This window comes from Salmo trutta, chromosome 1, assembly GCF_901001165.1.
Source record: "Salmo trutta chromosome 1, fSalTru1.1, whole genome shotgun sequence".
Lineage (NCBI taxonomy): Eukaryota > Metazoa > Chordata > Actinopteri > Salmoniformes > Salmonidae > Salmo > Salmo trutta.
In genome coordinates, this window is record NC_042957.1 from 20,313,740 (window position 1) to 20,338,115 (window position 24,376).

Genomic DNA, 24,376 nt, shown 5'->3' on the forward strand with positions numbered 1-24,376 from the left:
CACTGATTTAGACCTGGGACACCAGGCGGGTGGAATTTATTATCAGGTAGAACAGAAAAACAGAAGGCTCCGGAACTCGTAGGGCAAGAGTTGAATACCCCTGCAATATCACAGTACTGCCATTACGTAGGGCCCAGTAGCTGAGAGGGTGTATTGTAGAAAAGTGTGGTCCTTACCTTTTTGCTGTAGCCCTGTCGTTTCTGTCTGGAGCCAACAGAGTAAAGTGCAGGTATGAGGTCCACAGGGCAGTCAGCAAAGTACTCACAGCAGGTAACCGGAGACTCATGGATGGTCAGTGGATAGGGGTTCTCGAATATGGGGTAACTGGGAAAGGACACATACAGTTACAGCTCACAGTTTTAGTCCCTACAATGTCAGGCCACAAGACACTGAAACTGTAAGAGATGCATGCAATAGAATGGAAATGAATGAACGTACAGAATCTAAGCTAAATCTACAGGGATAACAAGTATACTACCTGTTAGTTAGTAATTACTGTTGTATTTTAAATGAGTAGGAACATTCAGGAAGTCCGAATAATACAGCAGCTACATATTTTATGTTAATACAGGATGTTCAGTACTTTAACATACACTCAGACTTACCCATTTTGTGCAAGGTCGATTACTACTAAATCCTTTTCTAGAAGGACCACTACAGCATAAGGTTCCTGAAAATCTGCATTGAAAAAAACAAAAACAAAAAGAAAGACAGATGTCATTCATCAACACAATATGTAAGGTATATTCTCTCAAATTATTCTCTGAAATCTACAATTCCCAAAGGACATAAGTGTCTTTTAAGATGTTGATAAAATATATGAGCTTGAGTCTTGGTACAGTAGGGATATATAGTAACATATTAAAAGCGTATCTCAATATTAAACTGAAGATGAGTTAACATCCCACTGGGCACAGACGTCAGTTCAACGTCTAGTTTTGATTTACATTTGGTTGAATTGTCAACTAACATGAATTGAATGTGAAATGTCATTTGATTTAGGTAAACATTTATGTGAAAAAAATAAGAAATTCCCTTACGCTGATGACTGTCCTAATCTACGTTGTTTCAACATCATCACATTGATTTGGGGGGTTGAAATGACGTCGAAACAACGTTGATTCAACCCTTTTTTTTGCCCAGTGGGATGTTTGATAATGGAACATTATTTTGCCCAATAAAGCTTTGGATGAAAATGAACTGAGCTGAACTGAAGGAATATGGAGGAATACCACAGACCTGAAATACCTACACACAATATTGCAGCACAATAGCAGTATGCTGTTAGAGGTGGTAGGAGAAAACGCAGGGTTCTTTTGTTAGCGTCTGGCTGAGATGCAATGGGAGAGTAAATAGGCATTATTGTCTGAGCCAGAGAGAGGATAGTGTGTGTGCGTGTGTGCGTGTTTGTGGGTATGTGTGTACGTGTGTGTGCATGTGTGCGTGTGTGTGTGTGTGTGTTTGTAGAGGGAACAGTGTGTGACTGGAAGCCTGGAACATGTTTTCAGTGTCCTCCCTTCAGAGTCAGCGTAGTTACAGCTTGTAAGTCCCAGAAGAAACACAGTGTACACCAGGGCAGCCACGACCTTGACAATCAATGTCTCTCCGCTCTCTCTCTCCAACTCCCTCTTCTCTCACTATCTCCTTTTGTCTATTAGAAGGTCTCAGAAATGCTCTAAGTGTTTCTCATTCTTTGTTGTCTGTGGATGTGTCTGTCAGTCCGGCTGTCCGGCTGTCTGTGCTGCCTGCCTGCCTATGTCTGTCTATGTCTGTCTCCCTGCCAGTATGCCATTCTGTTTGCCCATCGCTGTCAGTGTGTCCGTCTGTCAGTGTGTCCGTCTGTATCATTGATCTGCCTCTGATCTTTTCTCAAAAAGCCTCAATTTCATAATAAAAGATGAAATGTCCTGTTCAACATCCTCCCCTCCTCCCCATCGGTAACAGCAGATTGAACCAGTGATGCAGTAATCAGCCCAGTGTTGTGTAATCCCAGGTCTCCTAGGTCGCCATTACAAGATGGAATCAAAGCATCCCAAAATAAGGTTGGTCGCCATGGTCACATTACGCAACCATCAACCGATCGTCTGCTAATCGGTTTCCTCGTGCCCCCACACCAACGCTAACATCAAACAAGACCAACACACTTCAAGCTACACACACATACACACACACACACACACACACACACGTTTTGGATTAGCTACATCCACATGACTTTTGCCCCCCATTTTCTGTGGTTAAGATGCAGTCTCTTCATGACAGCCATTTACACATGCCTATCAACATTACACTGCCTAAGGATAAATATTATTGTAATAGCACCGGCTAATGTAATAGCACCGGTCAATGTAATAGCACCGGTCAATGTAATAGCACCGGTCAATGTAATAGCACCTGTCAATGTAATAGCACCAGTCAATGTAATAGCACCGGTTAATGTAATAGCACCGGTCAATGTAATAGCACCGGTCAATGTAATAGCACCTGTCAATGTAATAGCACCGGTCAATGTAATAGCACCGGTCAATGTAATAGCACCGGTCAATGTAATAGCACCGGTTAATGTAATAGCACCGGTCAATGTAATAGCACCGGTCAATGTAATAGCACCGGTCAATGTAATAGCACTGGTTAATTTATTTATTTATTTTTATTTCACCTTTATTTAACCAGGTAGGCTAGTTGAGAACAAGTTCTCATTTGCAACTGCGACCTGGCCAAGATAAAGCAAAGCAGTTCGACACATACAACAACACAGAGTTACACATGGAATAAACAAACATACAATCAGTAATACAGTAGAAAAATCTATATACATCATGTGCAAATGAGGTAGGATAAGAGAGGTAAGGCAATAAATAGGTCAGAGTAATTACAATATAGCAATTAAACACTGGAATGGTAGGGTTTGCAGAAAATGAATGTGCAAGTAGAGATACTGGGGTGCAAAGGAGCAAGATAAATAAATAAATACAGTATGGGGATGAGGTAGATTGGATGGGCTATTTACAGATGAGCTATGTACAGGTGCAGTGATCTGTGAGCTACTCTGACAGCTGGTGCTTAAAGCTAGTGAGGGAGGTAAGAGTCTCCAGCTTCAGAGATTTTTGCAGTTCCTTCCAGTCATTGGTAGCAGAGAACTGGAAGGAGAGGTGGCAAAAGGAAGAATTGGCTTTGGGGGTGACCAGTGAGATATACCTGCTGGAGCGCGTGCTATGGGTGGGTGCTGCTATGGTGACCAGTGAGCTGAGATAAGGCAGGGCTTTACCTAGCAGAGACTTGTACATGACCTGGAGCCAGTGGGTTTGGCGACGAGTATGAAGCGAGGGCCAGCCAACGAGAGCATACAGGTCGCAGTGGTGGGAAGGATATGGGGCTTTGGTGACAAAACGGATGGCACTGTGATAGACTGCATCCAATTTGTTGAGTAGAGTGTTGGAGGCTATTTTGTAAATGACATCGCCGAAGTCGAGGATCGGTAGGATGGTCAGTTTTACGAAGGGTATGTTTGGCAGCATGAGTGAAGGATGCTTTGTTGCGAAATAATTTAAATTTGGATCGGAGATGTTTAATGTGAGTCTGGAAGGAGAGTTTACAGTCTATTCAGATACCTAGATATTTGTAGGTATTCTAAGTCAGAACCCTCCAGAGTAGTGATGTTGGACGGGCGGGCAGGTGCAGGCAGCGAACGGTTGAAGAGCACGCATTTAGTTTTACTTGCATTTAAGAGCAGTTGGAGGCCACGGCAGGAGAGTTGTATGGCATTGAAGCTCATCTGGAGGTTAGTTAACACAGTGTCCAAAGAAGGGCCAGAGGTATACAGAATGGTGCCGTCTGCGTAGAGGTGGATCAAAGAATCACCAGCAGCAAGAGCGACATCATTGATGTATACAGAGAAGAGAGTCTGCCCGAGAATTGAACCCTGTGGCACCCCCATAGAGACTGCCAGAGGTCCGGACAACAGGCCCTCCAATTTGACATACTGAACTCTATCGGAGAAGTAGTTGATGAACCAAGCGAGGCAATCATTTGAGAAACCAAGGCTGTTGAGTCTGCCAATAAGAATGTTGTGATTGACAGAGTCGAAAGCCTTAGCCAGGTTGATGAATACGGCTGCACAGTAATGTCTCTTATCTATGGCGGTTATGATATCGTTTAGGACCTTGAGCGTGGCTGAGGTGCACCCATGACCAGCTCTGAAACCAGATTGCATAGCGGAGAAGGTACGGTGAGATTCGAAGTGGTCGGTAATCTGTTTGTTAACTTGGCTTTCAAAGACCTTAGAAAGGCAGGGTAGAATAGATATAGGTCTGTAGCAGTTTGGGTCTAGAGTGTCTCCCCCTTTGAAGAGGGGGATGACCACGGCAGCTTTCCAATCTATGGGAATCTCAGACGATACGAAAGAGAGGTTGAACAGGGTAGTAATAGGGGTTGCAACAATTTCGGCAGATAATTTTAGAAAGAGAGGGTCCAGATTGTCTAGCTCGGTTGATTTGTAGGGCTCCAGATTTTGCAGCTCTTTCAGAACATCAGCTATCTGGATTTGGGTGAAGGAGAAGTGGGGGAGGTTTGGGCGAGTTGCTGTGGGAAGCGCAGGGCTGTTGACCTGGGTAGGGGTAGCCAGGTGGAATGCATGACCAGCCGTAGAACAATGCTTATTGAAATTCTCAATTATTGTGGATTCATCAGTAGTGACAGTGTTTCCTAGCCTCAGTGCAGTGGGCAGCTGGGAGGAGGTGCTCTTATTCTCCATGGACTTTACAGTGTCCCAGAACTTTGAGTTTGTGCTACAGGATGCAAATTTCTGTTTGAAAAAGCTAGCCATAGCTTTCCTAACTGCCTGTGTATATTGGTTCCTAACTTCCCTGAAAAGTTGCATATCACGGGGGCAATTCGATGCTAATGCAGATGTAATAGCACCGGTGTAATAATGTAATAGCACCGGTCAATGTAAAAGCACCGGTTAATGTAATAGCACCGGTTAATGTAATAGCAGCAGTCACTGTAATAGCACCGGTCATTGTAATAGGACTGGTCAATGTAATAGCACCGGTCAACGTAATAGCACCGGTTGATGTAATAGCATCTGTCATTGTAATAGCACCGGTCAATGTAATAGCACCGGTCAATGTAATAGTACTGGTTAACGTTGTAACTTTTCTATTTGTAATAACTTGTACATTGTTTTATGTAATAAAGCCTGGTTAATGTAATAACTTGCAGGGTAATTAAATAATGTAATAGGTTATCAAATTACATTTTAGTTATTTAGCAAACGCTCTTATCCAGAGCTGTAACGGCTGTCGTAGGAGAGAGAGGACCATGGCGCAGCAGGTTGCATGTTCATCATATTATTTATTGTGAACACGAGAAAAACAAGAAAACAGAGAATGACAGACCGACAGTTTCACAGGCTAAATAATAACAGCAGTGCGAAATACAACTACCCACAATTAACAACCCCAAACACATACCTATATATAGGACTCTCAATCAGAGGAAAATAGAAACACCTGCCTCCAATTGAGTCCACACCCAAACCTAAACATAGAAAAACTAAACTAGACAGAACGTAGAAAATACAACCTAGAACATACCCAACACCCAGAACTAACAAATCACACACCCTAAACACAACCAACCACCCCGAACCAACCAAAACAAATACCCTCTGCCACGTCCTGACCAAACTACAATACAAATAATACCTAAACTGGTCAGGACGTGACAAGAGCAACTTACAGGAGCAATTGCTCAAGGGCACATTGACAGATTTTTCTCCTAATCAGCTCGGCCCAACGCTCTTGGGATAATATTATTTTTTTATGTTTTTAAGAACCCCCTAAAGTCAATGTCCGCTCCCCCTGAAAACAATTAGCATTAAAAAAAATCCCCTTCAAAATATGTCTGAGATATCACTGAACTACAGCGGTGTTTGTCAGACCATGAAATATCCCGAAAATCTGTCATCTCACAAAAACATCTGTAGCATCCAAACAGTTTGGCCAACTGTTTGTTAAATATGGGTAAAAAAATATATATAAATAATTTCCTGAGCTTTCTTATATCTCAGATATAGGACAGACACTTTAAAACAAACTTCCTTTTGATTTATTTTCTGAATATCTGTTTTTCCATGTATGCATCTGTTATTCAATGCGTTTCTGAGTCTCACCCTGATCTGTTTCACCTGTCTTTGTGCTTGTCTCTACCCCCATCCAGGTGTCGCCCATCTTTCCTGTTATCCCCTGTATATTTATACCTGTGTTCTGTTTGTCTGTTGCCAGTTAGTTTTGTTCTTAGAACCTACCAGCGTTTTCCCCCTTGCTCCTGTCTTGTCTTAGTTCCTGTTTTCTAGTTTTTCCCGGCTTTGACCCCTCTGCCTGACCCTGAGTCTGCCTGCCGTCCTGTACCTTTGCCCCCCCCCCCCCCCCCACTCTGGATTACCGACCTCTGTCTGACCTGACTCTGAGACTGGCTGCTGTCCTGTACCTTTGCCCTACTACTCTGGATTACCGACCTCTGCCTGACCTGACCCTGAGTCTGGCTGCCGTCCTGTACCTTTGCCCCACTACTCTGGATTACCGACCTCTGCCTGACCTGACCCTGAGACTGGCTGCCGTCCTGTACCTTTGCCCCACTACTCTGGATTACCGACCTCTGCCTGACCTGACCCTGAGACTGGCTGTCGTCCTGTACCTTTGCTCCACTACTCTGGATTACCGACCTCTGCCTGACCTGACCCTGAGTCTGCCTGCCGTCCTGTACCTTTGCCCCACTACTCTGGATTACCGACCTCTGCCTGACCTGACCCTGAGACTGGCTGCCGTCCTGTACCTTTGCCCCACTACTCTGGATTACCGACCTCTGCCTGACCTGACCCTGAGACTGCCTGCCGCCCTGTACCTTTGCCCCACTACTCTGGATTACCGACCTCTGCCTGACCTGACCCTGAGTCTGCCTGCCGTCCTGTACCTTTGCCCCACTACTCTGGATTACCGACCTCTGCCTGACCTGACCCTGAGACTGGCTGCCGTCCTGTACCTTTGCCCTACTACTCTGGATTACCGACCTCTGCCTGACCTGACCCTGAGTCTGGCTGCCGTCCTGTACCTTTGCCCCACTACTCTGGATTACCGACCTCTGCCTGACCTGACCCTGAGACTGGCTGCCGTCCTGTACCTTTGCCCTACTACTCTGGATTACCGACCTCTGCCTGACCTGACCCTGAGACTGCCTGCCGCCCTGTTCCTTTGCCCCACTACTCTGGATTACCGACCTCTGCCTGACCTGACCCTGAGTCTGCCTGCCGTCCTGTACCTTTGCCCCACTACTCTGGATTACCGACCTCTGCCTGACCTGACCCTGAGACTGGCTGCCGTCCTGTACCTTTGCCCTACTACTCTGGATTACCGACCTCTGCCTGACCTGACCCTGAGACTGGCTGCCGTCCTGTACCTTTGCCCTACTACTCTGGATTACCGACCTCTGCCTGACCTGACCCTGAGACTGGCTGCCGTCCTGTACCTTTGCCCTACTACTCTGGATTACCGACCTCTGCCTGACCTGACCCTGAGACTGGCTGCCGTCCTGTACCTTTGCCCATGTTGTTGTCATAAGCAACGTTACTTCGGCACAGTCTGCATCTGGGTCTTACCTTGAAACATGATACTATGGGCTAATAGCAGTAAGGACAAATTCAATGTTTCATCAAATATTATTAAATATATTTTTTTTGTATAGGTAAAGGGGTCCTAAAATTCAAAATCAAATAGCTAAATGATCATTGGTGTGACCATCTTAAAACAATCCAATATGTTAGCTTAGTAACCACCCCCGCTTAGATTTTTTACATAGTTGACACAGTTTTCATCATCTATTGTCTGAATATGTACAGCGTTGATCAAGCAGCATCCTAAAATAGTGTGGCCTACTGTACCATTTGAACCAGCAACCGACTGGAGCGTCAATCATCTTAATCAACCCAAAACAACAAGCATCCAAACATGATATCAACTATAGCATCAAACCAATGAATAAATTATAGTTTGTTAGCGGCAACGTGGTAGCTATTTCCACTGTGGTAGAGGACACGTTGGCTGATAACGTGGTAGCTATTTCCACTGTGGTAGAGGACACCTTGGCTGATAACTGAGTTCTCTACCACCCATCAATCTGGGGCTAACTGAGATGAGGGCATTTGAAAAAGAAGGCTGAGACCTCCAACAGACCTTAACCTGGTTCATTTCCCATGCAGACCTACATCAGAGGCTACCAGGGGCTATAGAGCAGGTAAGATGTGAGCTGTAAAGAGGGGAGGGTACTCCACTGTGTGTTCTCCACCCAGCCCCTCTCTGACCTAGACATTTCGGCACAAGCTGTAAAACGCCATTCAATTGAATTAAGTCTATTCCCACCTCCACTCAATTGGTTCCCATTGAAACACACACATCTTAGCAAAACAAACCCAAAACAAGACACCAAAATCAACACCTCTGTCATTACATAATGATACAGAGAACAGAACATCTAAATCATCATCAATGAAAGCCCTCTCCCAAGGCACATCATCTCACAAAGGGCAGGACATTCATTTAATAACATAATCAGGTCAGACAGCTATTGTGAACAAGGGAGAAGATACAAATCTAACATTCATTGTACTCTACAAAGAATCACGAGCATAAACCTCCCCTGGGATATTTTATATTCATCACACAGTCTCACACACACACAAAAACAGAAAGGTCAAATGTCAATGCTGAGAAGGGCTAGGACACAACATATTACCGGCTGGAAACAACAAAGCCGTCAGTGTAGTTGCTAATTAAACTGATTCCACTCATAAACACACTCTGAGGCTTACTGGGATATTTGTAGATAATGATATAGCAAGCATACAAACAACCACACACATGGACACACACACACACACTGACCGTTAGAGTATGGCGTCTCACAGAGCGTGAGGAAGTCTACGATAGGATAGTCCATCTCCAGCACGGCTGTACTCTTCCCATGCATCACCGTCAGACATGGCCGCCGACCCACCGTGTCATATGACAGACCTCCAGACAGGATCATGAAGGGGTCTCTGTATAGCACACATATACCACACACAGACAGACGCAGACATACACACACGTATACCACACACAGACAGACGCAGACATACACACACATATACCACACACAGACAGACGCAGACATACACACACATATACCACACACAGACAAACGCAGACATACACACACATATACCACACACAGACAGACGCAGACATACACACACGTATACCACACACAGAGAGACGCAGACATACACACACACGTACCACACACAGACAGACGCAGTCATACACACACATATACCACACACAGACAGACGCAGACATACACACACGTATACCACACACAGACAGACGCAGACATACACACACGTATACCACACACAGACAGACGCAGACATACACACACGTATACCACACACAGACAGACGCAGACATACACACACGTATACCACACACAGACAGACGCAGACATACACACACGTATACCACACACAGACAGACGCAGACATACACACACGTATACCACACACAGACAGACGCAGACATACACACACGTATACCACACACAGACAGACGCAGACATACACACACGTATACCACACACAGACAGACGCAGACATACACACACGTACCACACACAGACAGACGCAGACATACACACACGTATACCACACACAGACAGACGCAGACATACACACACATTCCACACACAAACACACACACACACACACACACACACACACACCGAAACACACACACAAACAGACACGAGACACATGAACACATGGACACAAGTCCATATGGAAAGCTATAGAGATGCCTTATTCATTATCTCTTCAAGCATCGTTGTGTGTGTGTGTGTGTGTGTGTGTGTGTGTGTGAGCGAGCGTATCCTTACCCCAGTCTAGTGGTCTTGTACTCCACTTTGAGGATGGGTTTGCAGGGCTCTGGCTTCTTTCCATCCTTGGGCTGCTTTCCTGAAATAGACCAGATCACTTTAGCTTGTCAGTTCCCTTCTTCATTCCCCTCTTACTCTCTGCTTTGTTCCCGTTCTCCTCTTTTCCCTTGCCCTCTCTCCTCTCCTCTCCACTCTCTCCTCCTCCCTTTTCTTCCACCATTTCCCTGATGGAGCAGTAGCAGCCACTGTGTGTGCCAGACAGTGATTCAGGCCTGTCCATCAGGGAGAGGGAGAGAGATAGATTTGTGAATAAATGCTAGCTATGTGCACAAAGGGAGTCAACCTTAAGGGTTGGTCAAATAAGTATACACTAAAAAGGAAGAATGTAATCACAATTTATTGTAATAATTGACAATTACCTAGCCTTAATATTTTTTTTTAAAGGGAAGCCTTTTTTAATTTCACATAAACCTGTCACACACGTTTTCATAATTGTTCATTAAATACTAAACTGATTATGCATGCAGCAGCGGGGAAAACAACTAATTGAAAACAGTTTCAATGGAATCCTTTCCCCATTACACTGTACACAAGAACAATAAAATGGCAATTTAAGAATGGGGTTCAAAGTTCTCTTGCTTTCTTTCACTCCCTTTCTCTTGGTTTTCTCTCTTCTATTCCTCTCTCTGCTTTCTGTCGCTTTGTGTGTGTGGAGGGGACAAAGTCACGTCAGGGAAGGAAACATTTAACACTATGAGTAAATTAAACCCTTGTTCACTTTATTTGATCTATTTTGTAAATAATGTATGTTTACTTTGTGTAAATTCCTCTGTCTGTCACTTGCAGCCCCATATCACCAAGTACAATTCTTAGTATGTGCAAATGTACAGTGAATAAAGGTGATTCTGATGAGAAAGGAGAAATGTTAGAAACCAGAGAAAAGTTATAAAGACAGGTTGCGTGTGTGTGTGCGTGTGCGTGTGCGTGTGCGTGTGCGTGTGTGTGTGTGTGTTCAAGCTTACCATGTGGGGTGATTGTCTGAAATGGCTTGCCCTGGCCCTTGATGTTCCATATGGTGAGCGTTCCGTCTGAGTGACTACAGATGAACTGCTTGCCCTCATGGTGCCAGGCAACCGAGTGGATCGCCTAGGAGACCACAGGAAGCAGGAAGTGAGGGACAGGAAGAAGAGGGCCACTTAATCACAGTGGGAAACCATTTGTAGCAGTACCAGGTACAGTTGTACCTCTCACACACATACTGTTCACGTATAAGGCTTCTCCTATGGACATACGGTGTGTTCACATGTGACTATTACACCCACGCCTTAGTGTGGATTATGCTGTGTTCAGCAGATGGCTGTTGTGATGTTGGAGTAGAGGAGGGTTGCAAGGCAGAGTTTACATTTGGTTACGTCATGTACATCCCTGAAACATGGTACAACCTTCTATCAACCACCTGTGTAGCATACATTATAAATGAATTATCCTTTATGATGCATTATATAGCTACAGTACAGTATAAGCATTCATTACAGATCATGGCTAAATGCCTATATATCTGTACAATCATAATACACAAAGGTGGTTCAAATGTGACAGTGCTAACAAGTGTTATCCCCATTGACAGAAAGAAGTGTTAGCCCCATTGAAGAGAGACAAGAATTATCCCCATTGACAGAGACAAGTGTTATCCCCATTGACAGAGACAAGTGTTAGCCCCATTGACAGAGACAAGTGTTAGCCCCATTGACAGAAAGAAGTGTTAGCCCCATTGACAGAAAGAAGTGTTAGCCCCATTGAAGAGAGACAAGTGTTAGCCCCATTGACAGAGACAAGTGTTATCCCCATTGACAGAGACAAGTGTTATCCCCATTGACAGAGACAAGTGTTAGCCCCATTGACAGAGACAAGTGTTATCCCCATTGACAGAGACAAGTGTTATCCCCATTGAAGAGAGACAAGTGTTATCCCCAATGAAGAGAGACAAGTGTTAGCCCCATTGAAGAGAGACAAGTGTTAGCCCCATTGACAGAGACAAGTGTTATCCCCACTGAAGAGAGAGAGAGAGGGAGAAAAAGCTAAAGAGCAAGGTCAAGAGAAATGAAAGAAAAATACATAGATTGACTGACATATTATAAAGAAGAGAGGAGAAGAGACATGGGAGAGAAAGAGAGAGCGAGAGCTAGAGCGAGCGAGAGAGAGAGAGAGCGACATAGAGAGAGCACCTGGCTATGAGGAGGCAGGCAGCATAAGCTAACGCCAGACCTGCTACAGCAACACCTCACTGAGACAACCTGAGAAACGCTTCAAAAAAATGCTATACATTTTTTACATAAAAACTCTCCCAACATTATATACGTTCTGCAAAAGCTCAAGGTTGGGAGATACAAAGACAAGCTAAGAGCAGAAAACAGACAGATAAGAGTGGGGATGGGGTGGAGTGGAATTATGATGCGGTGGGTTGAAATTGAAGACTCATTATTTTGTAATTAAGAATGCCCTCCCTCTGCTTTGCATAAACTAAACTACTTTTTTATTATTTTTTTATTTTGGCAAGGCAGAAAGTGATTTAGCAACCGACAACAAATGAATAAAATGGCTGCTTCATCGTTATTAAAGCACTCCGGAAAGAACAGACCGGCTTACAACTGTCTCATGGCTCATTATTAAAACTCATTATTAAAACACACCCACTAGCACGGACGCACACATACACTCGCGCCAATATTTAAATACTTAGAAAACATTTCTCAGCTCAAGCATTTTAAGGTGAATGTAACCGCACACAGTGCGTCACTTCAACAGGCTATAGAAATATATCAGTGCATTGTTCAGCTTGACAGTCCCATGGAGCAGAGACAATACATTGCGGTTAATTGGACAATGAGCAGGTAATTGAAACACATGGTTTTCTTCATATCAAACAATACCCATTAAGAATACTAATTTCATGACTTACATTATGCTCCTTTCAGAGAATGGTATTTTGGGATGAGACAGTGAGTCACACACACACAAACCCACAACCTCACACACACACTCTTGCACACACACCGACAAAAAGAAATGCAAAAATACTAAGACAGGCAGACCGAAAGAGAGAGATAGATATATACTGAGTGTACAAAACATTAGGAACAACTGATCTTTCCATGACATAGACTAACCAGGTGAATCCAGGTGAAATATATGATCCCTTATTGATGTCACTTGTTAAATCCACTTCAATCACTGTAGATGAAGGAGAGGAGACAGGTTAAAGAAGGATTTTTAAGCCTTGAGACAATTGAGACATGGATTGTGTATGTGTGCCATTCAGAGGCTGAATGGGCAAGACAAAAGACTTAGGTGTCAGGCGCACCAATTTAAGTGTGTCAAGAACTGCAACGCTGCTGGATTTTTCATGCTCAACAGTTTCCCGAGTGTATCAAGAATGGACCACCACTCAAAGGATATCCAGCCAACTTAACACAACTGTGGGAAGCATTGGAGTCAACATGGGCCAGCATCCCTGTGGAATGCTTTCGACATCTTGTAGAGCCCATGCCTCGACGAATTGAGGGGAAAATATATTAGGAAGGTGTATTTGGAAGGTGTACCTAATGTTTTGTACACTCAATGAACAAATCTCTCTATATATAAAGTATAGAGAGAGAGGGGGAAGAAAGAAACAAACACAGAAAGAGAATGACACACACAGAGAAACACACACACAGAAACACACACACACAGAAACACTCACACAGAAACACTCACACAGAAACACACACACACAGAAACATACACACAGAAACACACAGAAACACACACACACACACACACACACACACACACACACACACACACAGAGAGAGAGAGAAACACACACACACACAGAAACGCACACGCACAGAAACGCACACGCACACACACAGAAACACACACACACAGAAACACATACACACACAAACACACACACAGAAACACACTCACAGAAACACACACACAGAAACACACACACACATGAACAAACACATAAACACACCCACAGAAACACACACACACACACACACACACACAGAAACAAACACAGACAAAGACACAGACACAGATATAGACACACATAGAGAGAGACAGTTGGGCCTAATTAGAGTGCATTCCTCCTATTACAGTGTGAGACAGACTGGGCATCTATGTAACGACAGCAGTGTGTCGTCCTCCCAGACATCCTTAGTCACACTCCCTTACCCTCACTAAAGTTCAGCCACAGTACATAAACACAAACAAACAAACGTACTAACAGAAGAGAAACTGTTGACAAATCAATGCTACTCCACAGGACAGGACATGTACATACTGTAAATGTCAACAGATAAAGACCCCTTCAGAAAGACAGATATTGACAGGTAGAGGTCTGTTAAAAGCCTATAACAGTGTGTGTCAGTGTGTATTACAGATCTTGCCGTTTGTCCTATAATAGTGTGTGTTAGATGATCTGTGATGGGGTTGTCCTATAATAGTCTGTGTTAGATGCTCTGTGATGGGGGTTGTCCTATAATAGTGTGTGTTAGATGATCTGTGATGGGGGTTGTCCTATAATAGTGTGTGTTAGATGCTCTGTGATGGGGGTTGTCCTATAATAGTGTGTGTTAGATGCTCTGTGATGGGGGTTGTCCTATAATAGTGTGTGTTAGATGATCTGTGATGGGGGTTGTCCTATAATAGTGTGTGTTAGATGATCTGTGATGGGGGTTGTCCTATAATAGTGTGTGTTAGATGATCTGTGATGGGGGTTGTCCTATAATAGTGTGTGTTAGATGCTCTGTGATGGGGGTTGTCCTATAATAGTGTGTGTTAGATGCTCTGTGATGGGGGTTGTCCTATAATAGTCTGTGTTAGATGATCTGTGATGGGGGTTGTCCTATAATAGTGTGTGTTAGATGCTCTGTGATGGGGGTTGTCCTATAATAGTCTGTGTTAGATGCTCTGTGATGGGGGTTGTCCTATAATAGTGTGTGTTAGATGCTCTGTGATGGGGGTTGTCCTATAATAGTGTGTGTTAGATGCTCTGTGATGGGGGTTGTCCTATAATAGTGTGTGTTAGATGCTCTGTGATGGGGGTTGTCCTATAATAGTGTGTGTTAGATGCTCTGTGATGGGGGTTGTCCTATAATAGTGTGTGTTAGATGATCTGTGATGGGGGTTGTCCTATAATAGTGTGTGTTAGATGCTCTGTGATGGGGTTGTCCTATAATAGTGTGTGTTAGATGATCTGTGATGGGGTTGTCCTATAATAGTCTGTGTTAGATGATCTGTGATGGGGGTTGTCCTATAATAGTGTGTGTTAGATGATCTGTGATGGGGGTTGTCCTATAATAGTGTGTGTTAGATGCTCTGTGATGGGGGTTGTCCTATAATAGTGTGTGTTAGATGCTCTGTGATGGGGGTTGTCCTATAATAGTGTGTGTTAGATGCTCTGTGATGGGGGTTGTCCTATAATAGTGTGTGTTAGATGCTCGTGATGGGGGTTGTCCTATAATAGTGTGTGTTAGATGCTCTGTGATGGGGGTTGTCCTATAATAGTGTGTGTTAGATGCTCTGTGATGGGGGTTGTCCTATAATAGTCTGTGTTAGATGATCTGTGATGGGGGTTGTCCTATAATAGTGTGCGTTAGATGATCTGTGATGGGGGTTGTCCTATAATAATCTGTGTTAGATGATCTGTGATGGGGGTTGTCCTATAATAGTGTGTGTTAGATGCTCTGTGTTGGGGGTTGTCCTATAATAGTGTGTGTTAGATGCTCTGTGATGGGGGTTGTCCTATAATAGTGTGTGTTAGATGATCTGTGATGGGGGTTGTCCTATAATAGTGTGTGTTAGATGCTCTGTGATGGGGGTTGTCCTATAATAGTGTGTGTTAGATGCTCTGTGATGGGGGTTGTCCTATAATAGTGTGTGTTAGATGCTCTGTGATGGGGGTTGTCCTAAATTAGTGTGTGTTAGATGCTCTGTGATGGGGGTTGTCCTATAATAGTGTGTGTTAGATGCTCTGTGATGGGGGTTGTCCTATAATAGTGTGTGTTAGATGCTCTGTGATGGGGGTTGTCCTATAATAGTGTGTGTTAGATGCTCTGTGATGGAGGTTGTCCTATAATAGTGTGTGTTAGATGCTCTGTGATGGGGGTTGTCCTATAATAGTGTGTGTTAGATGCTCTGTGATGGGGGTTGTCCTATAATAGTGTGTGTTAGATGATCTGTGATGGGGGTTGTCCTATAATAGTGTGTGTTAGATGCTCTGTGATGGGGTTGTCCTATAATAGTGTGTGTTAGATGCTCTGTGATGGGGGTTGTCCTATAATAGTGTGTGTTAGATGATCTGTGATGGGGTTGTCCTATAATAGTGTGTGTTAGATGATCTGTGATGGGGGTTGTCCTATAATAGTGTGTGTTAGATGCTCTGTGATGGGGGTTGTCCTATAATAGTGTGTGTTAGATGCTCTGTGATGGGGGTTGTCCTATAATAGTGTGTGTTAGATGCTCTGTGATGGGGGTTGTCCAATAATAGTGTGTGTTAGATGATCTGTGATGGGGGTTGTCCTATAATAGTCTGTGTTAGATGATCTGTGATGGGGGTTGTCCTATAATAGTGTGAGTTAGATGATCTGGGATGGGGTTGTCCTATAATAGTCTGTGTTAGATGATCTGTGATGGGGGTTGTCCTATAATAGTCTGTGTTAGATGATCTGTGATGGGGGTTGTCCTATAATAGTGTGTGTTAGATGCTCTGTGATGGGGGTTGTCCTATAATAGTGTGTGTTAGATGATCTGTGATGGGGTTGTCCTATAATAGTGTGTGTTAGATGATCTGTGATGGGGTTGTCCTATAATAGTGTGTGTTAGATGCTCTGTGATGGGGGTTGTCCTATAATAGTGTGTGTTAGATGATCTGTGATGGGGGTTGTCCTATAATAGTGTGTGTTAGATGCTCTGTGATGGGGGTTGTCCTATAATAGTGTGTGTTAGATGCTCTGTGATGGGGGTTGTCCTATAATAGTGTGTGTTAGATGCTCTGTGAGGGAGGTTGTCCTATAATAGTGTGTGTTAGATGCTCTGTGATGGGGGTTGTCCTATAATAGTGTGTGTTAGATGATCTGTGATGGGGGTTGTCCTATAATAGTCTCTGTTAGATGATCTGTGATGGGGGTTGTCCTATAATAGTCTGTGTTAGATGATCTGTGATGGGGGTTGTCCTATAATAGTGTGTGTTAGATGCTCTGTGATGGGGGTTGTGATATAATAGTCTGTGTTAGATGATCTGTGATGGGGGTTGTCCTATAATAGTGTGTGTTAGATGCTCTGTGATGGGGGTTGTCCTATAATAGTGTGTGTTAGATGCTCTGTGATGGGGGTTGTCCTATAATAGTCTGTGTTAGATGATCTGTGATGGGGGTTGTCCTATAATAGTGTGTGTTAGATGCTCTGTGATGGGGGTTGTCCTATAATAGTGTGTGTTAGATGATCTGTGATGGGGGTTGTCCTATAATAGTGTGTGTTAGATGCTCTGTGATGGGGTTGTCCTATAATAGTGTGTGTTAGATGATCTGTGATGGGGGTTGTCCTATAATAGTGTGTGTTAGATGCTCTGTGATGGGGGTTGTCCTATAATAGTGTGTGTTAGATGCTCTGTGATGGGGGTTGTCCTATAATAGTGTGTGTTAGATGCTCTGTGAGGGAGGTTGTCCTATAATAGTGTGTGTTAGATGCTCTGTGATGGGGGTTGTCCTATAATAGTGTGTGTTAGATGATCTGTGATGGGGGTTGTCCTATAATAGTGTGTGTTAGATGCTCTGTGATGGGGGTTGTCCTATAATAGTGTGTGTTAGATGCTCTGTGATGGGGGTTGTCCTATAATAGTGTGTGTTAGATGCTCTGTGATGGGGGTTGTCCTATAATAGTGTGTGTTAGATGCTCTGTGAGGGAGGTTGTCCTATAATAGTGTGTGTTAGATGCTCTGTGATGGGGTTGTCCTATAATAGTCTGTGTTAGATGCTCTGTGATGGGGGTTGTCCTATAATAGTCTGTGTTAGATGATCTGTGATGGGGGTTGTCCTATAATAGTGTGTGTTAGATGCTCTGTGATGGGGGTTGTCCTATAATAGTGTGTGTTAGATGATCTGTGATGGGGGTTGTCCTATAATAGTGTGTGTTAGATGCTCTGTGATGGGGGTTGTCCTATAATAGTGTGTGTTAGATGATCTGTGATGGGGGTTGTCCTATAATAGTGTGTGTTAGATGATCTGTGATGGGGGTTGTCCTATAATAGTGTGTGTTAGATGATCTGTGATGGGGGTTGTCCTATAATAGTGTGTGTTAGATGCTCTGTGATGGGGGTTGTCCTATAATAGTCTGTGTTAGATGATCTGTGATGGGGGTTGTCCTATAATAGTGTGTGTTAGATGATCTGTGATGGGGTTGTCCTATAATAGTCTGTGTTAGATGATCTGTGATGGGGGTTGTCCTATAATAGTGTGTGTTAGATGCTCTGTGATGGGGGTTGTCCTATAATAGTCTGTGTTAGATGATCTGTGATGGGGGTTGTCCTATAATAGTGTGTGTTAGATGCTCTGTGATGGGGTTGTCCTATAATAGTGTGTGTTAGATGCTCTGTGATGGGGGTTGTCCTATAATAGTGTGTGTTAGATGCTCTGTGATGGGGGTTGTCCTATAATAGTCTGTGTTAGATGATCTGTGATGGGGGTTGTCCTATAATAGTGTGTGTTAGATGCTCTGTGATGGGGGTTGTCCTATAATAGTCTGTGTTAGATGCTCTGTGATGGGGGTTGTCCTATAATAGTGTGTGTTAGATGCTCTGTGATGGGGGTTGTCCTATAATAGTGTGTGTTAGATGCTCTGTGATGGGGTTGTCCTATAATAGTGTGTGTTAGATGCTCTGTGATGGGGGTTGTCCTATAATAGTGTGTGTTAGATGCTCTGTGATGGGGGTTGTCCTATAATAGTCTGTGTTAGATGCTCTGTGATGGGGGTTGTCCTATAATAGTGTGTGTTAGATGATCTGTGATGGGGGTTGTCCTATAATAGTGTGTGTTAGATGATCTGTGATGGGGGTTGTCCTATAATAGTGTGTGTTAGATGCTCTGTGATGGGGGTTGTCCTATAATAGTGTGTGTTAGATGCTCTGTGGTGGAGGTTGTCCTATAATAGTGTGTGTTAGATGCTCTGTGATGGGGTTGTCCTATAATAGTGTGTGTTAGATGCTCTGTGGTGGAGGTTGTCCTATAATAGTGTGTGTTAGCTGCTCTATGGTGGAGGTTGCATTGTGTTAGTGTACATTGGTTTTGAGTACCTGTCTCTGTGAGACTCCAGCTCTAGAGTACTGAGAGGAAGACCTGGGCTGGGTTTCACCAAAGCATTGTATCACTAACATCATCCTTCGTCCATTTAGATTCAATGAAATGAAGATGATCTTAGTGCTACTATGCTTTTGGGAAACCCAGCCGTGTCATGTTCCAACAGTGACAGGACCTGTCCAGACCTCAAATGTGTGTCAAACACTCCTCTCACAGTGCCAGGTGAAGGACACAATCCGATTTGCCATCTCGCTTTTCTCGACCCATTGATTTTATTAGTAACGTTTTGTTAGTAACTCTCACTCAGATAATATATTCAAAACCGAAACATTTCTCTCCACCCTATGGCAAATTGAGTAGAGTTACAGAAAATGTGCTTTAAAACTTAAAATGTTTCTCTCCGCTGTCAAGAATGTTTTACTTGCACGGTGGAGGGGTCCCCCAACAACATTTCACTTAGGGCCCCCAAAAGGCTGGGGCCAGCTCTAACTGTATGTGTGGGTATGGATGTGGGAAAAGCAGACATGCGAGCCACTGCGGCCCCTGACGATGATTTCAGATTTTTTGTGGCCCCCACCCCCATCAATGTTGCCCATCCCCGGTATGGAGCTAGAGCTAATATACGTGGCCATTCCTGTTGCTAATGGAGAAAATACCACTTCTGCCAAGTGCCCCATTAGCACAACGAATTGCTGAATGAATGAATGAATGAATGGTGTCTGGCTACTAGAAATAGTTTATGCTTTTTATATGTCTCAGTGTATTCCATTCAATAGGTGCAATGTGAATTGCATATATACTGAAAAAAAATATAAAGCAACATGTAAAGTGTTGGTCCCATATTTCATGAGCTGAAATAAAAGATCCCGGAAATATTCCATACTCACAAAAAGTGAACAAATTTGTTTATATCCCTGTTAGCGAGCATAAGCTGCCTCCAGTTCTCGCCAATATCCAGCAACTTCGCACAGCCATTAAAGAGGATTGTCACAACATTCCACAAGCCACAATCAACAGCCTGATCAACTCTACTGTATGCGAAGGAGGCAAATGGTGGTCACACCAGATACTGACAGGTGTTCTGATCCACGCCCCTACTTTTTTTTTAAAGGTATCTGTGACTAACAGATGCATATCTGTATTCCCAGTCATGTGAAATCCGTAGATTAGGCCGTAATGAATTTATTTCAATCGACTGATTTCCTTATATGAACTGTAACTCAGTAAAATTGTTGAAATTGTTGCATGTTGCTTTTATAGTTTCGTTCAGAATAGCTTAAGATTTGAGCCAATATAAACACTATCTGGAAAGTCATCACATTGGCTCGAGTATGAGAAAGTGTTTTGGTTTTCTGTTGAGTGCACATACACACATCCATAGGGCACCGAGGTGAGAATTTGCTTATTTACACAAAATGGAGTGATCTCTATCGCTGCCATGATTATTCCAATTCCACTGCTATAACAGCCTTTCAAGTGTGTGTGTGTGTGTGTGTGTGTGTGTGTGTGTGTGTGTGTGTGTGTGTGTGTGTGTGTGGAGGTGTGGAGGTGTGTGTGTGTGTGTGTGTGTGGAGGTGTGTGTTTCTCCCCTCACACCTACTTGTATTTATTCAGCTAGAGAGGGAGGGAGGGTGGGAGGGAGGTGGTGAACTGAGAGAGGGGGGTTTAAGAGGGAGAGAATGACAAAATGAAAGAAGGAGCAGGAAAGATGGAGAGTGAGAGAGAAAAGAGAGAGATATAGAAATCTGAAACAGGCTCCAGTGTAGGCAGGCTATTCATCAGTAGGAGAAGGATGAGGCATTTAGTCAGACAACGCAGGGCTGAGGTGACTGATGCTCTCTTCTTCTCCATCTTCTCTCTGGTGCTCACAGTGACTGCACCTGCAGAGATAGCACTGAGCCATGAACAGGAAAAACACTGGGAGAGAGACACAATGGGAGAAGGAATGCTGTCAATTGTTTGTGAGGGTTGGAATACATACATACTGTGGTTAGGTGTGACAAAAATAGACAGTGTTTCCTGTAATTAGTGAGGGTGTATAAGATGTCCTAAAACGACTAGAGAAACTTGAGGACAAGGCTACAGCCAGTGTCCTCCACCTCTATTCCCTATGTCCTATACCCTATTCTCGATGTCCTATACCCTATTCCCTATGTCCTATACCCTATTCCCTATGTCCTACACCCCATTCTCAATGTCCTATACCCTATTCCCCATGCTCGATGTCCTACACCCTATCCCCTATGTCCTATACTCTATTCTCTTTGTCCTATACTCTTTTCCCTGTCCTATTCCCTATGTCCTATACCCCATTCCCTATGTCCTATTCCCTATGTCCTATGCTCTATTACCATTCACTCTATACACTACGCTCTAAGCGCCAGGTGACCGCTGGCCCTTCCCCTGACAGTGACAGAGATAGCTTCCTGCAATTAGAAACATTTTCCCCAAAATACTGTTTCCTCACAACTTACAGTTTGAAGTCCAAGGAACTCCAGACCCTGCCCTTCTGCCAGCCATAACGATGCCAAAACGTCCTTTGTCATCACGCCCAGTCTACGCAGCAAAACCACTGATACAGTACCATGATCCAGTATATACATCCAGCCCGGCTTTCAGAAACTTGCAGCGCCATCAGAAAAGCCTGCACATCTATCCTGGTATAAGTATATACTTAGCATTTTAATCATTACTTAATGTGTTGGCCAGAGCCCCATCTAGGAACCCAGAGTTATCATAATTAAATCTCCCCATAGTCTATTCTACAGAATCGAATGCTATTCTACGCCCTTTAAAACTGGTTAGAGGCCAGCTTTGTTTAGTTCTTCACCGCTAAAGTTAAGACTGGGACAACTATTGCTGATCCAGAATCAGTGATACATTACTGAACAAACATGGCTATATGCCCTTCAAAACTGGTTCAGCTCTTAATACCTCAGGTTTAGACTGACGATCATAGGTCTGACCCTGAATCAGTCATTAGTGACAAGTGATGACAGCAGAACATTAGCTGTAATGCCAGAGCATGGCAGTGATGTGAATACAATGCTGTTTTCCCAAGTGTTCATGAGCTCCAGAGTACTGAAGCAGCAGCGGTGTAGAGAAGTAGGTCTCTGGGGAGGTGTTACAGGGTTGAGAGGAGAGAACATAGCTGCCAAGGAGATTCACTACATAAGCCTTTGGACCACGGAGGAGGAGAGAGAGAGAGATATCATCTCACTCAGGGGAGAGAGAGAGAAAATGCACAAGAAAGAGGGAGCATCCTATTCATCAGGGAGAGTCACCACAGGGCCATGTTGTCCTTGTGTTGTCACATTGTAAATGAGGTGAACGGTAGCACGGGTGTTAACATAAACTCATTACTGTAAGCCTGACTCTGCGTGTGTCTTTTTAAAGCTACTCGATCTGTTTGGCACCAGGGTTTCTGACTCGTTCTTAACTGGGTATTATGAGGCTGGGGATAACAAGTCATTATGTGATGTTTGTGTTTTTTTATTAGCATTTTTTTTGTTAGAAAAGGATGTTGGCTTGGGAAAACAAGTCAACACAAATGGCCGATGCTCTAGAAATTGAGGTCCACAGGCAAGACAGCAGGACAGCCGTGGTTCTGTGAGACTACACACTGTAGGATTGGGTTCCAAACTATTGTAACTGTAATGAATACTCAGGGAGAAAAAGGTGTAGATTCATGCGCATTGAGCAGCGGGTGTTTATTTTGCCTTCGCAGAAGGCAGGATTCGTGGTCACAGGCAAGCAATGGTCATAGACAGGCAGGTGAATCAAAACTAGGACTGAAGGCTATAACTGGTTCTCACAAAACGAGCTAGGAAAAGGCTTAGTAAAGTCAAAACGAACAATACTTCACAAAAGGTACAAACAGAATGAACTGAACTAAATAAGGATCTGATGAGACCAGGTGAGTAACTAACACAGGTGAAATCAATGAACAAAAATGAAAGACAGGGCTACGTACAAGAACACAAAGAAAGAGGACTACGTTCAAGAATACAAGATTGACTAATAAATACAGAACAACCCCCCTGGGAGGTTCCTGACAACCCAATGGCACCAGAGGATGGAGGACGTGGACGGGGGAGTAGAGGCGACCGCGAGGTCCGGCAGGCTGGTTCGACAAGGTCGTGGACTGACCCGACGTTCTGCGTCGAGGCTGATGTCCAGTGGGTCGGTTCGGGGGTCGACCCCAAGGTCGGGGAGTGGGACAATCCGGACGGTTACCGTGGAATGCCTGAATCATCTCTGGGTCGTGGATGTCCTGGTCGAGGACCCAGGACCGGTCTTCAGGCCAATAACCTTCACAGTCCACCAGATATTGGATGCAACCTCTCAGGCATTTGGAATCAAGGATGGCCTGAATGTGAAGGCAGGTTCCCCTCCGACGTCCAACAGTGGGGGCGCACTGCGGGTTGAGACTGAAGGATGAAGAGGACCGGTTTTAACAGAGACACATGGAAGGATGAGGAGATTTTACACTGATGGTGGTAACGAGGCAGTATGTGACAGGGTTGATGCAATGGGTTATCTTGAAGGGATCAATGAAGTGAGGACAGAATTTTTTGCAGGGAGGTGGATGTCTCTGGTAGAGAGCCACACACGCTGTCCGGGGCGAAAGAGTGGCGTAGGTCTGCGGCATCTGTCGGCAAAGCATTTCTGGGTATTAGAGGCTTCCTGCAGATGCCGGTGAGCGTTCTCCCATACCCGCTCACTACACCGAAACCAGTCGGCGACAGCTGGGACAGTACCAGGCTCCACCTCCCAGGGAAACATAGGGGGTTGGTAACAAAGTAGACACTGAAATGGAGTAAGGTGGCGGGACGAATGCATGAGTGAGTTCTGAGCGTATTCGGCCCTGGCCACATACCGAGTCCAGTCATGTGGAGAGGCAGAACATTGTTGGCGGTGGTGCCCAGAGGAGAGGCTGAGGGCGACCCTCAGTCAGTCACAGAAGGCTCACCACACCCGGGAGACAAACTCGAGCTCGCAGTCAGAGATGATGTCCTCCGGAATCCCATACAGACGGAACACCTGCTGGAACATACACT

General features: G+C 44.2%; 1 protein-coding gene across 9 annotated transcripts in view; it reads right to left on the bottom strand.

Annotated features, from left to right (window-relative positions):
- The window catches only part of LOC115178743 (syntaxin-binding protein 5), a 144,817-nt gene that overhangs the window by 19,515 nt on the left and 100,926 nt on the right, over positions 1-24,376 (bottom strand). For all 9 annotated transcript variants that reach the window (XM_029740420.1, XM_029740304.1, XM_029740140.1 and 6 more), the window contains 5 exons: positions 10,992-11,115; positions 9,970-10,048; positions 8,940-9,094; positions 606-678; positions 177-324 (listed from right to left, as the gene is read on the bottom strand). In XM_029740420.1, the coding sequence (XP_029596280.1) occupies positions 177-324; positions 606-678; positions 8,940-9,094; positions 9,970-10,048; positions 10,992-11,115 (579 nt within the window). The remainder of the gene's footprint in view (positions 1-176; positions 325-605; positions 679-8,939; positions 9,095-9,969; positions 10,049-10,991; positions 11,116-24,376) is intronic.